Source organism: Helianthus annuus, chromosome 13 (genome assembly GCF_002127325.2).
Source record: "Helianthus annuus cultivar XRQ/B chromosome 13, HanXRQr2.0-SUNRISE, whole genome shotgun sequence".
Lineage (NCBI taxonomy): Eukaryota > Viridiplantae > Streptophyta > Magnoliopsida > Asterales > Asteraceae > Helianthus > Helianthus annuus.
In genome coordinates this window covers 152,201,263-152,218,932 of record NC_035445.2, presented here as the reverse complement: position 1 = coordinate 152,218,932, position 17,670 = coordinate 152,201,263, and the positions used below count along the sequence as shown (strand labels likewise).

The window sequence follows — 17,670 nt, the reverse complement described above, 5'->3', positions numbered from 1 at the left end:
GGAATTATGACTTTTTGTTTATGCTACCGTTATTGTGACACGTCAGCCCTTCCGGGTTGGGGTGTTACAAAGCGGGTCAAACAAATCAAGGATAGAGGAAAAGCGTAATTCGGATGCAAGGTAAGTATAGCTTACACTAGTCATATATTTTACAATGTTCTTTTGTCGTATTGATTACGAATAAGACCAATGCCTAATTGAGATATGGTGTTCCGGCGTGTAGCCGTACGGGACAAGATAATCAACTAGGATAAGAAACCGTATTGATGGTTAAAAATGAGTTAAATCGGTAATTCGATCATAATATGACGAATGAAATATGTACTTAAAGGGTTACCATATAAGGTAAATCATGGTAACCAATAAGGGTAAAATTGTAATTTGGTCACTCGTTGACAATAATTGTTGGTTTTGAAAGATACTTCATTTCGTAAGCCTTAATAGGCCAAAAAGCGTTAAGAGGTGATTCACAATTAAAATGACCGCGCGGTGTAAACTGGAGTGAGTCGTGTAGACGAGATGGCAATAAGCTTCATCTCGCTAACATAATCGGTCATTTAGACCAAACGGGTCAAAAGGTGAAATTATCACCCTTTGACAAAATCGACTAATGGTTTGTTGAATAGTATGTTTATAGGAATAAATATCAAATGGATATTACATCACTATTATTTAGCAGCTACTACGACAAGGTATCGAAACGGGTCAATATAATGATCCGAGCCAGGGATGTACAATGGGTTATCTACTCAATTTGAACTAGATGTTCATTGAGAGTTAAATGAAATTAATTGACATTCGGTTGCTTTAAATAAGTAATCTGAATGTTTTAAATGATGGTCGTGGCGTTTCGAAAAGCATAATGACTTTTCGAACAAGATCATAACTTAAAAGAAGAATTATGGGTCAAACATGTTCTCAAAAGACCTCATCGTAAATAAAAGACTAAAATGGACCAAAACGCCCTTGGAGGCTAAATTGAGCAAACAACCTTTAAAAGTTGTTTGGAAACGAGTTTTACGATTAGATAAATACTTTGAATAAGTATGAAAAGCTTAAGATGTAAAATATTGGTCAAATGACTCTATAAAGAGTCTTTGCCGTAAAATAATGATTTGAAGGGTAAAATTTGAAATATATAAATCACCACATTGAATCCACCACAAATATAGTTGTGGTGGGAGGTCATTGATAAGAAATGTGGACATATGTATTTAGAAACGAATGAAAGCAATTGGTGCTTAAAATATGCTTAAATACCCTTAACGGGTCAAAATAAGCATATGAGTGAAAACGGGCCTAAGAAGGTATATGAACCTGTAATTGGAACCTAATATGTTAAACATCATTGAATTTAATAGGTTTATGAGAAATAAGGGTCAAACAAACTTGTTTGTTTGATAAAAGAATCGAACGGGTTAAAAGTTGATAAAAAGGTAACGAGTCGCAGACGTAGAAGTCTCAAAATTTATTATGTTGGATGTTGGATTTTAACTCCATAAGATGGAGAATCAAATTATAATCACGTAGGAAGAAACGGTAGGTTAAACGGACAAGCGGAATGAAAGATACGAAAGTTTTCATGTCAATAAACGACAAAATGGGAGTTCAGATGCAGGGGCCACCGTAACTTACGGTGCCACCGTAAGTTACGGTGGAGCAGGATGCATTACGGTGGCTGCCTACTGAAGTACGGTAGGGGCATGTTATACCAGGGGCCACCGTAACTTACGGTGCCACCGTAAGTTGCGGTGGAGTCCAGTTTGAAATCTTTGTTTTGAGATCAAGAGTTTAACGTTGGGATTCTTTTTCCTTCCATTATCATTACCGGATCTGTTTAAACACATTTTAATCCCCGTATGACTAAAGCATTTCATGTTTATGAAATGTAGGTGCATTTTGGATACCGAAAGACGATCAAGCTCAATGAAGAACCGAACACGATAAAGATACATGCTTCCGCACATTGTTTCGTCGTAAATTTTAAACGACAAATTCGATTACGTTATGTTGAATAACTTATGATTTGTAAAGTTTTAACAAACCCATATTTTCAGTATAATTGTGATAGTAATCACATGATTATGAGTTTAATTTATATGATAAACGTTAAATAATAACAAGGGTGTTACAAGTATTACCAAACCTGTTTTCTCAGTATAATTGTGATAGTAATCACATGATTATGAGTTTAATTTATATGATAAACGTTAAATAATAACAAGGGTGTTACATATATGATAATGATATATATATATATATATATATATATATATATATACCAAGCTGTTATGTAACTGTATTGTATTGTATTTACGTGTGAGTTAAATGCATTTTTTAGTGAACACATGCCCCACAATTATGGTTGTTAAGCGTTAAAATGTGATTATGTGTTCTACGTATTGTATTACACGTTTGCTACTACTGAATATGAATGTAATGCACATGTGCATCATAAATGTAATGTGATATGTGCAATGCAAGTGAACACCAATAATATAACATATAACTGTACTAAAACGTGTATATGCGCGAATAAACTCATATATGTTAAACACATTGATATGGTCAGAGCGTTAAAACAATAAAAAACATGGACTTAAATGGATATTTTGTGAAACGCCTGGCCTAAAGTTGTAATTGTAGTTAATAGTTAGTCAGTTAGTTGGTCACGAATAACTGCCAAAAAACTGTTAACAGTGAATAACAAACTACAGTGGATTCATCCCTAACTTTTATGTTCCCCTATATATATCCGTTCTATCTGTTACCGTGTGATTATATGTTGTATGTGTTATATTACACATGTAATTGAATGTGCATCCAATGCACACGTGCACCATTAATGTAACGTCATAGCGTCTGATGTTTTGCAGGTGTGCATATTAAAGCCAGAAAGACAAGGAAACGCTCAAATGCACCTGATGCTAACAATGACAACCCAGTAAACGAAGGATCTGTTACCATAAAACTGAGGTCGATGAAGTTGATACGCTCGAAAACAGTTGACGATACTGTTACAGGTATGTAATTAATATGCAAATACACGTCATTAAGTGTATATGTATTGCACACGTGCACCACGAGTATGATATATGATAATATGTACCAAACTGTTATGTGATTGTATTGTACTGTATTTACGTGTGAGTTAAATGCAATTTTTAGTGAACACATGCACCACATTTATGGTTGTTAAGCGTTAACATGTGATTATGTGTTATACGTATTGTATTACACGTATACTACTGAATATGAATGTAATGCACATGTGCATCATAAATGTAATGTGACATGTGCAATGCAAGTGAACACCAATAATATAACCTATAACTGTACTGAAATGTATATATGCGTGAATGAACTCATGTATATTAAACACATTGATATGGTCAAAGGGTTAAAACAATAAAAAAACATGGACTTAAATGGCTATTTTGTGAAACGCCTCGACTAAAGTTGTAATTGTATTTAATAGTTAGTCAGTTAGTTGGTCACGAATAACTGCCAAAAAACTATTAACAGTGAATAACAAACTACAATTGATTCATCCCTAACTTTTGTGTTTCCATATATATATATATATATATATATATATATTTATATATATATATATATATATATATATATATATATATATATATATATATATATATATATATATATATATATATACATGTTCTATCTGTTACTGTGTGATTATATGTTGTATGTGTTATATTACACATGTGATTGAATGTGCATCCAATGCACACGTGCACCATTAATGTAACGTCATAACGTCTGATGTTTTGCAGGTGTGCATATTAAAGCCAAGAAACAAGGAAACGCTCAAATGCACCTGATACGCTTGAAAACAGTTGACGATGAACACAAAGACGCAAAAAACACACCCAAGGGTAAAAAAATGAAGATTACAAACGGTATTAATTGGTGTTCGATACGAACACGTGTATCTCCGAGACAACTATGTATAGCGATAAAGGGTATGACAGAAAAACAGAAAGAAGTTGTTAGAAGCCTAGGTTTTGGTAAACTTCTATCAATCCAAAACGACGGCATACATGGGAGGTTGGGCCATTACGTAGTTGATAATCTTGACACGGACAATATGGAGATCAACGCAGGATGTGTTAAGATTAAGATTGATGGGGATGCAACCACAACCTTCTGAGGATAAGAAACCATGGTATATATCTGGAAACATTCGAATACAAGAAAAATTTTGTTGGGATTACAAAGGAATGGAGAAACATGTACAAGGGAAGTTACGTTACACCTTCAGCCATATCAAAAAACATAGAGGAGAACGGCGATGATGGTGGAATAATGTTCAAACTGAATTTTTTGACATTATTCATGAGCACATTTGTTGAAATTCAAGACCAAGGAAAGTGTGATCTTAATTTCCTACACCATATGACGGATGAAATAAACCCACAACATGTTGATTGGTGCGCGTACATCGTCAATTCGATCAAGAAATGCAAAAAAACTTGGAGAAGGTGTGGCAACAATTGTTTCTTCACGGGCGTGTTAACAATCCTAACGGTATGTATTACATGTTCTATATATGCGCACGCGTGTGTATGTGTGTAATTGTAATTCACAAATTACGTTTGTTATTACTATAATGGTCACGTGTGCATGTTAATCATATTTCACGTGTAATATGACATGTATTACACATGTGATATGTATTTTGTTTTATAGTTAACATGTAATATAAAAAAATGTGCTTGTAATTCACTTGTAATGTATGTGCATTTGTAATTCACAAGTGTGATTCACATATGTATCAACTGATAAATATGTTCTAACTGTTTTATGTCACACATGTGAACAACTGTTGTACGTTGATCGAATGAATGTCCCTCCAATAAATGTTGATCGACATATGAGCCCGCTTGAATTCTGGACAATCGAAAAGTTGCGAAAGAAGGAGAGAATCGAATTGAAAAATGGAGGTTTTGGCATGGGCGAGTTAAGAGATCAATACATTTATCCAAAAAAACAACACATCTGAACATGTCACAGCAACCAATTTGAACAAGATAATGCTTTATGATGATACGAGTAATCCAGCTGATTTGACGGTACGTTATTGTATACATTTATCCAAACCTGTATTATATATATATATACTCCACACGTGTTCTACATACTTATCATGTAATATCAACAGGGACATGTTACAAAACTGGACGCTCTGTTCGATCGCATCACGAGGGACAATAAAATATTAGAAAAAGTGTTGTGTGGTGCATGTTTGGCTTTCCCGGACGTACCTGAGATACAAAACTGCATACAAAAATACAAAACAATATACAAAGAAGTGATTGATATCAATGAACATGTAACACAAACTGGATGGACACAGTTTTTTGAAGAAAATATTGGAGAAATCATTGAAAAAATGAACAAAGTTGAACATGTGCAAAAGAAGAAAGAACGTGATACCTCAATGCCAAACTTTGATCTCGGCATTAGTTCACAAGAGTCTGGGAGCATATCAGGTGAAATAAACTTAAACTCTGCTGAGCATCAACAAAGCGCGTCTATTAATCAGCCGGTAGACATCAATGAAAAACTGAACGACGAGGAACAACTGATATGGTCGTATATGTTGGCAATCGCCAATGACAAAAATGATGGAGAAAAACGACAAACAACTCAAGAAAAGAATGCAACGAAAAAGAAAACGAGAGCAATGTCAGAAGAAGATGCAAAAGCAGAACAAAAACAAATGGAAAAGGAACTGAAGGCAGCAAAAATAGAAGCAGAAAAGAAAGAAGTCGAAAGCTGTTCTTGTAAGTTTTATTACATTTATGCATTATGAAGTTTGCAAATTATTATTATGATTCACATGTGTAACTGATGTGAACATATGTATACAGGAAAGATATTTTCGCAACTACATACGGACTAGAAACAAGAGTGTTTCTGTTAGCACACCTTATTCCAGGCAAACAGCTGTACACATGTGCTATAGATTTTTGGGCGGGTGTTTTGAATAATCAAGAAGGTTTGAAAAATAAGGATGGACCTAAACGTTTGTTTTGTTACACGTCGACAATTGTAAGTATTATATGATAAACAAATTTTTACAATTACTATTAAATATAAACATGTTTTTTTTAACAAAACAGAATGGATGGATGCTAAACAGAAAGCATACTGTGGAGGCAAGGACAGCAGCATTCAAAAAGAACCTGTTAGTAGTGCTTGAACGTAACGCCGACAGACTTGATCTGAAATCATATGATGTAGTTGTGATTCCTGTACTGGAAAGTCACCACTATTACCTAGTATTCTTTGACTTGAGGGAGCCTTCAATTGAAGTGATAGACAACATGCATCCAAAATTTGCTTGGGTATCGATGAAAGACGGTAACAGCTTCTCGTCAAAAGGCACACCAAACAAGATTGTAAGTTATTAAAATATAATGACAATGACATTAAACAGCGATACACATATGCACCATTTCAATGTGGATGTTGATATCACCTAACATACACTTTATTATTGGTAGAAATATATCGTATGTGCTTACATGTGTAGTGTCCAACACCTGAGTGCACAAGCATTATCAAGCGTAACACTATCAAAGAAAGAGATTGGCTGGGCAATAAGAGACAACTTCACTGACTGCGGGATTTTCGCCATGCGGCATATGGAGTTGTACTATGGAAAGAACAAACCGTTCGAATGCGGATTCAACAACAGGGAATCAATGCAACAAAGTCAGATAAACAACCTCAGGATGAAATATTGTGCAAGAATCCTGCTTTCTGATGCAAACGTGTTCAAAGAAAATGTTATAGCGGATGCAAAGAATGAAGCTAACACGGCCAAACAGAATGAATTGGAAGGTGCAACAGATAAAGGATAGATGGAAAATCGTATAATTTCGATATTGTTTTTGACTATTATCTCGTATTGATACAATCTTTAGATGTTATGATTGATACAATATTATTAGTATAACATGATTGTGTAAGACATATTATGCTTTATGCACGTTTAAATTCTAGCATCTATATTGGATACGAATGTTTATCGGTTTTGACAGTTGTATGCATTTCACGTGTGTAATGTTTTAGCAAACAGTATCATACAGAAGAAAAACGTATCATACAAAAGAAAAACGTATCACAACTTTATGATAACGTTATACAGCACACGTGAAATGCAACTACATAACTAAAAAAACGAACATATCATGACTTGGATTATTCTGAATGATTTTATTTGTAATATAATAGCAAGATCATAAGAAATATACATATAAAATGAATGTGAACAAATCCATCAGACGTGTAATATAAGGTCAAAATCGATGTTACCATAAAACAAGTAATGCATACATGTAGTATAATATCACATTGAATATAACGTCAAAATATGTAACACCATGTATGCTTATGTAACATAAACTCAATTTTAAACATGTAACACAATCCATAAAAACATGTCATCACAAACAGGATGCATGTGTAATACTAGAAAAAAAACCATAATCCCATGAAATTTATTCGATGCACATGTGTAATGTAGGAGTCACATTGCTTATTATGTAAAACAAGTCTCAATATTGTATAAACCAAATCACTCATCAAGCGGGTCGGACGAACGTATGGTGGATCTTCTAGTGGATCTTCAAGTGGCCCGAGTACAAATGCGAGACGATGGTCCAACAGATGTATCACCATTAGACGAATCAACGGCACCAACATGACATGAATCTTCTGGAACAACAACATTACCAGCTTTAGCAGCTTTTGCAGCAGCAGCCGCAGCTTCTTTGGCAGCCCGAACTTTTTCACAATTACGTGAGTCATGATCATTAACGTATTTCTTGCATTTTCCACACGGCCTAGTAGTTTTAGCACTATTAACAACAGCCTTTTCCCCGGGACCAATGAGTCTATGGTTGGTACACACCCTTTGTTTCGGATGCCTTGTGGTGGATTTATCGAGACTTCCATATCTTCAGGCTGTTTGAGAAGGTCACTGATCACAGCTGATGTCCTGTTACACGCTGGTTCGGTCGGGAATTCACGAAAGACACGGTTCCTAATTTCTTTAATTTCACCAGACAACTCAGAAAGTTTACCAATATTACGCCTTAAACGATCAGTACACTCAATGACCAAATCAAAAATCTCATTCCGGATTACAGATTCCGCGTCTGTATCGGAAGAATACCTGTTCGACATGCTAAAAACCCTCCTTGGCAATATATCTCGTTTCCATCTACCAGGTTGATACTGAACGGGAATTTCGTCAACCTGGTTGTATCTATACACGCAAAAGGCATGCCTACACAAATAGCCAAGGCGCGTATAACCCATACACGAACATGAAATCGATCTATTACGTGTATCAAAACTGACCTGCATCACATGTGTATAGGTTACAAATGTTAAAAAAACATAACGTTGATAATTATAATGAACATATGTAATACAACCATATAATAAGCCAAATTACCTCAAATTCGTTAATATCTTTGTACTGCCTGTTAGTATGAACAATGGTATAAATTTTTACCCCATCAAGTTCTGGGGTTTTTGAAGCAATATAGCAGAATGTCATCCCTCTGTATATCTCTTTTTGCACCTCCAAAAACAGTGTATGTGTATATAACTCCGAGGCATGTCTTTCGATACGCACGTTCTTCGGCATTGATGGTGCTATTGTGTTACTTTCGAACTCCAGTCTGCGTTGAGTGTACCGTTGCCCATCAATTGTTGTGTCGAAACACATCAAGAATTGCACGAGCGTGTTTGTTCCACTAGAATTTGTTTTAAACAGGAAATCCGAACTCTCACACCTCGAGGTGGTTTTCATTAGACAACACATGTGCACGTCCCTAAAATAGCACGGAACCCATTGATCCCTAATCTCATACATCTCGTTCAGCCAATTATTTTCTTTCAAGTGTAACCCTTCCATAAGCAAATTCCATCGTTCTTCAAATTCTTCAGGTGTGATAAACAAATTCCAAACCAGCTTATGCATAGCAGCTCTCAAGTCTATATTTTCCAATACATCACCTGCAATCTGAATATAAAAAATCACAAACATAAATGAATGACATGAAAGTATACAACTATTACACGTATGCAGATGAATGTATGTAAAAATAATATCATACCTTTGCAGGAGTTTTCCTTACAATATGCCACATACACAGCCGGTGAATAGACTTATTGAATACACCAGAAACTGTTTGTTTCATCGCAGCATCCTGATCGGTCAACACCAACGTTGGTTGCTTGTTGTTATGAGCTTTAAGGAATGTGGTAAGCAACCACGTGTAAGAACCAATTGTTTCATCGTATAATAGCCCAGCACCAAAGATGACACACTTTTTATGGTGATCGACACCGGTAAACAGAACAGATATCATGTTATACCTTCAAAACAACATAAAACAATGAATTTAGTGTAATATGACAAACATAACATCAGTAATACATTCATTAATAAAATAAAATCGTTATTACATAGATGTAATACAACAAAACAGTGTAACTGATTGTAACCATAGTGTTCGTATCATTTATGCAACATAATAAAGAGAGAAAACTTACTGATTCGTATGATATGTTGCATCAAAACCATACACACATACACACATACACACATACACACATACACACATACACACATACACACATACACACATACACACATACACACATACACACATACACACATACACACATACACACATACACACATACATACACACATACACACATACATACATACATACATACATACATACATACATACATACATACATACATACATACATACATACATACATACATACATACATACATACATACATACATACATACATACATACATACATACATACATACATACATACATACATACATACATACATACATACATACATACATACATACATACATACATACATACATACATACATACATACATACATACATACATACATACATACATACATACATACATACATACATACATACATACATACATACATACATACATACATACATACATACATACATACATACATACATACATACATACATACATACATACATACATAGGGTCCCTACATACATACGTACAATAAGAAAACAACATATTATATTGAAAATACAAACATGTTAACAATTAATGATATATACAGTTCACATCGTAATACAAACACGTGTACACATGTGTAATACACATTTTTTTAATAAATAAATAATTTACCAAATTGATCGACGTCATACAAACGTAATGGACGGACATTATGACTGCCATAACTTGAATTGTTAACATCAGTTGAATCATCGATGCGTTCGTGTCCGTCATCATCGTTATCACCTGACCTACAACCGATTAATGCGTCATCAATAATTGCACCATTGTTTGTAGAACTGCTAGATGAAGCCATACCTGAACGATTTAACAACAATATCGATTAAACAACAATCAAACATGTCCGAATTCCGTTTATGAACAATATATGATAAAATAAACATGAAATCCGATTACCTACGATTGTTGAACACGAATTTGGATGCGAAACAGCTTTAATTCGGTATGAGATTCGTTATATGTATGAGTAATCGATACAATTATGGAATTGATTGATATAAGATTCGAGAATTGTTGAACACGAAACCTCCAGAAACAAAATCAAGACTGTGTGTGTGGGTTATGAATTGGGCGAACAGAAAGCGTGTAATTGTGTTTGTTGACAAAAGTACCCCTATGTTTAATAGTTTTCTCATTTATATCTAGTTTTCTCATGATCCTATCCCTATATATATATATATATATATATATATATATATATATATATATATATATATATATATATATATATATATATATATATATATATATATATATGGTAGGGATCCTAAGAGAAGTCCACCCTGTTTGAGAAACTTGAGAAGCATTCTGAACCACACATTTTCCCAACCTATTCGTAATATACACATATGTATAGTATAAATTGACTATATACATATATGTATATTGTCAAATCTTGAATTATACACATATGTATATAGTTAATTTTAAACTATACATATGTGTATATTACGTAAAGCTTAGGGAAAATGTGTGGTTCATAATACTTCTCAAGTTTCTCAATTGGTCTACTACTTCTCACATGATCCTAATCCTATTATATATATATATATATATAGGGAGCCGCTAAAATGAAAACCACCTCCAGTTGTAAGAACCATGAGAACCACTCTCCACCAATCACAATCAGCCAACGAAAAGGGTAGTTTGGTCATTTACCCAAAATGTTTAATCTCACCCCTCTCTCTTCATTTAATTCACACCCTCTCTCCTCTCTCTTTCTTTGAGATTTATATCACGTAGACCTCTCTTTCTTTCTTTTCAATAAAGACTCTCTCTCTCCCTCTCTTTTACTTTATAAAACTCCATTGATGATACCATTTATTTTTAAATCTCTGCATATTCTCTCTTCAAATCCACCATCTCAATGAGAGAAAGATCGGAGAAGGAGATCGCCCCCTGTTTCCGGCGACAACCCCCCAGCCAAACACCCTCTCCCATCTGTCTATACCGTAATCGCCCCCTTCGAAATGTTCTGCACAGTAATCGCCGCCTGCTGGAACTCATACACCCCCCCCCCATCTTCTCCGGGTGAGCCGCAACCCTTCATCTCCCTCGCTTCATCATATAGATTCAACCACAGATCGGATGTTTCAGCACCGATTCCGAGCGGCCAAGTGGTGGTCGTTTGTGCGACTTGGGGTTTCGAGTGAAGGGAGATGGGGGTTTGCAGGTTTTTCAGTCGTGGAGAAAATGGGTTTTGGCGGCGACTGTGTTGGTGGTTTTGATGTAAACGGAGACGGTGGTGGTGGTGAGGACTGTCGGAGACGGTGGTGGCAGTGGTGGGGTTTTCACGGCGGCGGTGGTGGTGTTTGGTTAGATATTTTTGGTATGCTTTTTTAATGTTTTTTGCTGGTGATTTTTTGATTGTTTGAATGTTTGAATCTGTGAAATTTTGAATGGTTTTGAATGTTTTCAAACAGTGATTTTTGATGGGTTTTTGGTGGTGACTTTGAATGTTTGAATGTTTTGAACAGTGGGTTTTGCTGGTGATTTTTTTTATTGTTTGAATGTTTGAATCTGAGATATTTTTGAATGAATGAATCTGTGGGTTTTGCTGGTGCTTTTTGGTAGATCTTCGAACAGTGAACTATGTGGGGTTTGATTCGTTTTTGGATTTGGGAGGCGATGATGAAAAAAAACGCATATTTTGATGACGATGGCGCGGCAAGGACGGTGGAGGGTAGGTTTTTGAACCCGCAACCCCACTTTGCAGCCTCTGATTATCGGGAAATCTGAGCCAAAACTTCGTTTTTTTGACCCGATTTTTTTTCGAGAAACACTTTGTTTTGATGTTGTTGTTTTTTTTATTTTCCCCCCTAGTCGATGATGATAACGATATATCTGAGACACCTCCCGAGTTTTCCATTTCTGAGTGCATTCATTTTTGGGTAAACTTTTTAGGTAAAACGTAAACTTTTTAGGTAAAACGTAAAACTTTTTACGTAAAACGTAAAATGTAAAAATTTTAAGGTAAAACGTAAAACCGTAAACTTTTTAAACCGTAAAACGTAAAATGTAAAAAATTTTAACGTAAAACGTAAAATGTAAAAAAAACTAAACCGTAAACTTTTAACGCAAACCGTAAACTTTTTTAACGCAAACCGTAAACTTTTTTAGCCTAAAACGTAAAAAGCGTGAAGCGTAAAAAGCTTTACGTAAAGCGTAAAAAGCTTTACGTAAAGCGTAAAAAGCTTTACGTAAAACGTAAAACGTAATTTTTTTAGTAAAACGTAAAAAGTTTTACGTAGAACGTAAAAAAACCGGCGCGTAAAACGTTAACGTAAAATAACCGGCGCGTAAAACGTAAAAAACCAGTGCGTAAAATGTAAAAACCCGGCGCGTAAAACGTAAAAACCGGTGCGTAAAACGTAAAAACGTAAAAAACGTTAACGTAAAACTTTTTTACGTTCCGTAAAAAAAACGTATAAAAAACGTTAACGTAAAAAAAAACCGGCACCTAAAACGTAAAAAACCGGCGCGTAAAATGTAAAAAACCGGCGCGTAAAACGTAAAAAACCGGCGTGTAAAACGTAAAAACGTAAAAAACGTTAACGTAAAACTTTTTTACGTTTCGTAAAAAAACGCTCGTAAAAAATGGCGGGTTAAAAAAACGGCGCGTTAAAAAAAACGGCACGTTAAAAACGGCGCGGTAAAAAACAACGTTAAAAACGGTGCGTCAAAAACACCACGCGTAAAAAAGCCGGACGTAAAAACGGCGTGTAAAAAAGCGGCGCGCAAAATTAATTGTTTTTGTCAAAAAATCTGAATTTAAAATTGTTTATAATAAAGAAATCTTTTAAAAAAATAAAAAGTAATATAAATAAACTAAAAAGTAATATAATAAAACAAAAAAGTAATTAAAAAATAATAAAGAGCAAAAGACAAAATATTGTTATTTTACTAAACTACCCTTTTGGATTAAGAAATTAAAGACATAATAAGACAAATTTTATTTAATATTAATTTTTCTTACTTTTAATCTCATCCATTATATATATATAGGGGATCGCTAAAATGAAAACCACCTCTAGTTGTAAGAACCATATGAACCACTTTCTAGCCTTTAGATCAACAAGATTAATGGATGAGATTAAAAGTAAGAAAAATTAATATTAAATAAAATTTGTCTTATTATGTCTTTAATTTCTTAATCCAAAAGGGTAGTTTAGTAAAATAACAATATTTTGTCTTTTTCTCTTTATTATTTTTTAATTACTTTTTTGTTTTATTATATTACTTTTTAGTTTATTTATATTATATATAAAGTATAATGTACTTCACGCCTTAACGTACATTAACGTACTTTACGAAACATATAACATGCGTAATTATTTTTTTGACCAAAATAACGTGCGTGATTTTGGATCCCATGCGTGATTATGTGGTCCCATGCGTGATTATATGTTCCATGGGTGATTATACCCCTGATCCGACGGTTACCATTGTCTCCTACGTGAAGTATGATAAGCCGTGAAGTATGTTAACCGTTCTCTCTCTCTCTCTCTCTCTCTCTCTCTCTCTCTTTATATATATATAAAATAGGGTCAAGATCATTTCAGAACTATTTTTATTTTCAGAACTTGCAGAACTCATCTAGACCTTTGAATGATTTAATCAATGGCTCATAAATATGATGTTAATTTGGTAATTAAATCTAAAAGTATGGAGATTAAATAAAGAAATCAAGGGTATTATAGGGACTTTAACTTAAATTTTTAATTAACATCTCCTGTAATTACTCATTCCTCCCTTAATTCACGTTATTTTGGTATTACTCTAGCCCTATTTCCATCCTATCTTCAATATTCTTTCTTTCAATTTCAATCTTTAATTGGTTCCAAATCAATTTAAAAAACCAGTGAATGTAAATTATTTGTGAAAGAGATGTTGCGTATAGAATCGCCGTTAAATGAAGAAGCAGAGATGATATGTATATGCAATTCAAGTTGTTCTAGCATCGTTAATGATGCTGCTGCACCAGCTTCACATGCCTCCAAGGAAGACAAAAAAACAAGCATGTAACTTGTTATATTATTTTAACTATTTTGTTTAAGGAGATTAGTTATTGGAGTTTCAAAGCTTTTGTAATTAAAAACCAAAAATCCATGTTTATTTACATTGTTATTAATTTTTTATTATTATTTGAATCAGTTCATCGAACTTTTATGCTCACGATTTTTTTCTAGAGTTCATCTATTTTGTATTCATCGTGTAATTTCAAATAAATTATTAGTTTAATTGTTTTTAAAGATTTACATAAATGGTTGTTCAACATTTAGTTTAAGTAAAACCGATAATCAGTTTAAGTATTTACATGTATGTAAATATTATATTTATACGTATGTAAACAATATATATGGAATTTCTGTTATATGTAATCCCACTCTCTCCATTATTTTTTGCAGCATCTAGGTGAAGGGCAAATACGAGGGGCGCCGGTTCGTATTGGATGGGAGGCGAGGTTTTACCGATTATTCCACTATCGTTCCTTCGGGCGGGTGGAGGTCAGGTTTCCGCACATCTGGGAGAGCCAAGGGGTTGGCGGCGGTCGAGTAGTCGACCTTGGTTACAACGCCCGGTGTCACGTGGTTGGCACGTCGTTCCTTGCCGTTTAAAAAAATGTAATCCAACTTTTATTTCTTCTTATCATTTCGTGTGAATAGGTTTTATGTTTTAGCATGTAAAAAGGCTTAATTGCAAGCAAAAATGAAAATGGATAAAGGCGATTGATACGTTGTCTGAATTTATTCTTAGCAATGGATTGTCACAACATATTTTCACTAGCCTTTCTAATTCTTGCTTTTTACAATATCAAAATCTACATATATAAAATACACAATCAGCATAAACATATTAATTTTAAAGATATTTATGATCTCAGTTTAAATATTTACATATATATAGATATTATATTTACACACAAGTGGAACGTTTACATGTATGCAAGACATCCAATTTGAAGACATATATAACTGGTTTGAAAATTTACATATATGTAAGACAAAGTATAATGTACATCAGGGCTTAACCTACATTAACATACATGACAAAAAATATAACGTGCGTTATTATCATAGAACGTGCGTGATTATAGTCCCATGCGTGATTATGTGGTCCCATGCGTGATTATGTGGTCCCATGTGTGATTCTGTGGTCCCATGCGTGATTATACCCCTGATCCAACGGTTACCATTGTCTCCTACGTGATGTATGATAAGGCTTTTTGTATGTTAACCTTACTCTATATGTAAATAGACATTTGGTTTAAAGAATCGATGATCAATGCGAATATGTCCATATATGATATATATAAATATTCCACTTACAAATATGTTAATTAAACATGTGTTTAGTTTAAAGAAATTGATGATCAATGTGACTCTGTACATATATGTAAACATTCTACCTACATTTAAACATTTACATATATGCATATGAATAGACAATCATTTTGAAAAATGTATGGTCATTATCAAGATTTACATATAAGTAAATAAAAGATTAATTGAAAAGATTCAGATAAAAAATTTACATACATAATAAGATTCTTTAACATCAATGTGAAGAGATAGAAGTTCAGATTAATCTTTAACACACTCGTAAATCCATAGTAATTGGAGAGAGGAGAGATGAGAAACTAATTAAATGCAGAAAAAAAAAGGAAGATATAATATATTAATTAATTAATAGGAGAGAGAAACAATTTAGTGGATTACTATTATACCATTTCTCGGAAGTGCAGCGTTTTTATATGGAGGCTCGGTATGAACAAGTTGGCTACAATGGACGCTCTCAAGAAAAGGAACATAGATAAAGGGGATGGCACTTGTGTGCTCTGTGGTGATCAAGATGAGTCGGTGGAACATTTGTTCACCGCTTGCGGCGTTGCTTCGACGATTTGGTCTGTGGTGAGTCTTTGGTGCAAGATTCCCCATATTCTTGCTTTCTCGGTCAAAGACCTTCTTGAAGCGCATGAGGTTGGCAGTCTTAAAGGCAGGAAAAAAGATTTGATTCAAGGAATTGTTAGAATTGGTTGTTGGTGCATTTGGAAGGCCAGAAACGAAGTCAAGTTCAACAACAAAGAGGTGAAGATTGAAGGGATCGTCCGGGAGTTAAAGTCTTTAGGATTTTTTTGGTACAATGCTAGATCTAGAGGTAATGAAGTTAGTTGGTCTGAATGGCGTAAGTTCGTTAATATGTAACAGGATCTGTTCTCTGTTTTGTTTTTTGCCGCCTCTTGTTTGTGGTCGGTGTTTGTTGGTTAATGAAATTCTTTTTTCAAAAAAAAATTATACCATTTCTCATTTATTTTTAAATTTTAATATTAAAAAAATGAATGGTTCACGTTAGTTCTGCAAGTTCTGAAGGAAAATGGGTTCTGAAAAGAACCCAACCCTATATATATATATAATTACAATTATTTATAGGTTGGGGATCATTTCATAACTCTAAATAATTACAGAACTTTCAAAACTCCTAATAACCAATTATTTTATATATAAATTTCTATATTTGGGGTACTTTTATCATTTATAATATGTATTTTTATGATTACATAGATGTTAAGAGTAGTTTACATATGTATAATAATCAAATTGTATACATGTGTAACAACTAATTACATATATGTAAAAAACCAAGTTTGCATATGTGTAATCATACAATTACATACCAAAAACTGATAAACTACTTTTAACATGCATGTAATCATAAAAATATATAAATATATGGAAAAAAGATAGAAATAATCTAAAAATTAAGAAAAAACTAAATAAAAATGTTGTTTATTAAGAGTTCTGAAAGTTCTGTAATTATTTAGAGTTCTAAAATGAACCCAACCTTATATATATATACACACACATATATAGGGGGGGGGGGGGGGGGGCGCTAAAATAGAAACCATCATCAGTTGCGAGAACCACTCTCCACCAATCAAACTAAAGGGTATTTTATATGGCCGAATTGACCTTCTCGTTAACAGAAAAAATGGATGAAATTAACCCAGTGGATTAAAA

General features: G+C 33.8%; 2 protein-coding genes across 2 annotated transcripts; one reads left to right on the top strand and one right to left on the bottom strand.

Moving 5' to 3' along the window:
- Positions 1-7,660: 7,660 nt before the first annotated feature.
- Positions 7,661-10,448, bottom strand: LOC110902027 (protein FAR1-RELATED SEQUENCE 5-like). Its single transcript, XM_035982411.1, has 6 exons — positions 10,265-10,448; positions 10,106-10,118; positions 9,162-9,423; positions 8,495-9,067; positions 7,962-8,397; positions 7,661-7,818 (listed from the first exon to the last, which is right to left on the bottom strand). Exons 1-6 carry the CDS (start codon positions 10,446-10,448, stop codon positions 7,661-7,663), a joined length of 1,626 nt encoding a protein of 541 aa, XP_035838304.1.
- Positions 10,449-16,437: 5,989 nt separating this feature from the next.
- LOC110902028 lies at positions 16,438-16,857 on the top strand. Its single transcript, XM_022148770.1, has one exon. The coding sequence runs from the start codon at positions 16,438-16,440 to the stop codon at positions 16,855-16,857; it is 420 nt and encodes a 139-aa protein (XP_022004462.1).
- Positions 16,858-17,670: the final 813 nt, after the last annotated feature.

Bases quoted from the DNA above. Each gene is read 5' to 3' on its own strand.
- LOC110902027 (XM_035982411.1), bottom strand. From the start codon at position 10,448: ATGGCTTCATCTAGCAGTTCTACAAACAATGGTGCAATTATTGATGAC. The intron at 8,398-8,494 runs GTAATTTGGCTT...CATGTGATGCAG, and splicing joins AAGATATTAACGAATTTGAG to GTCAGTTTTGATACACGTAA. The intron at 7,819-7,961 runs GCATCCGAAACA...ATTGTGAAAAAG, and splicing joins CTCGATAAATCCACCACAAG to TTCGGGCTGCCAAAGAAGCT.
- LOC110902028 (XM_022148770.1), top strand. From the start codon at position 16,438: ATGGACGCTCTCAAGAAAAGGAACATAGATAAAGGGGATGGCACTTGT.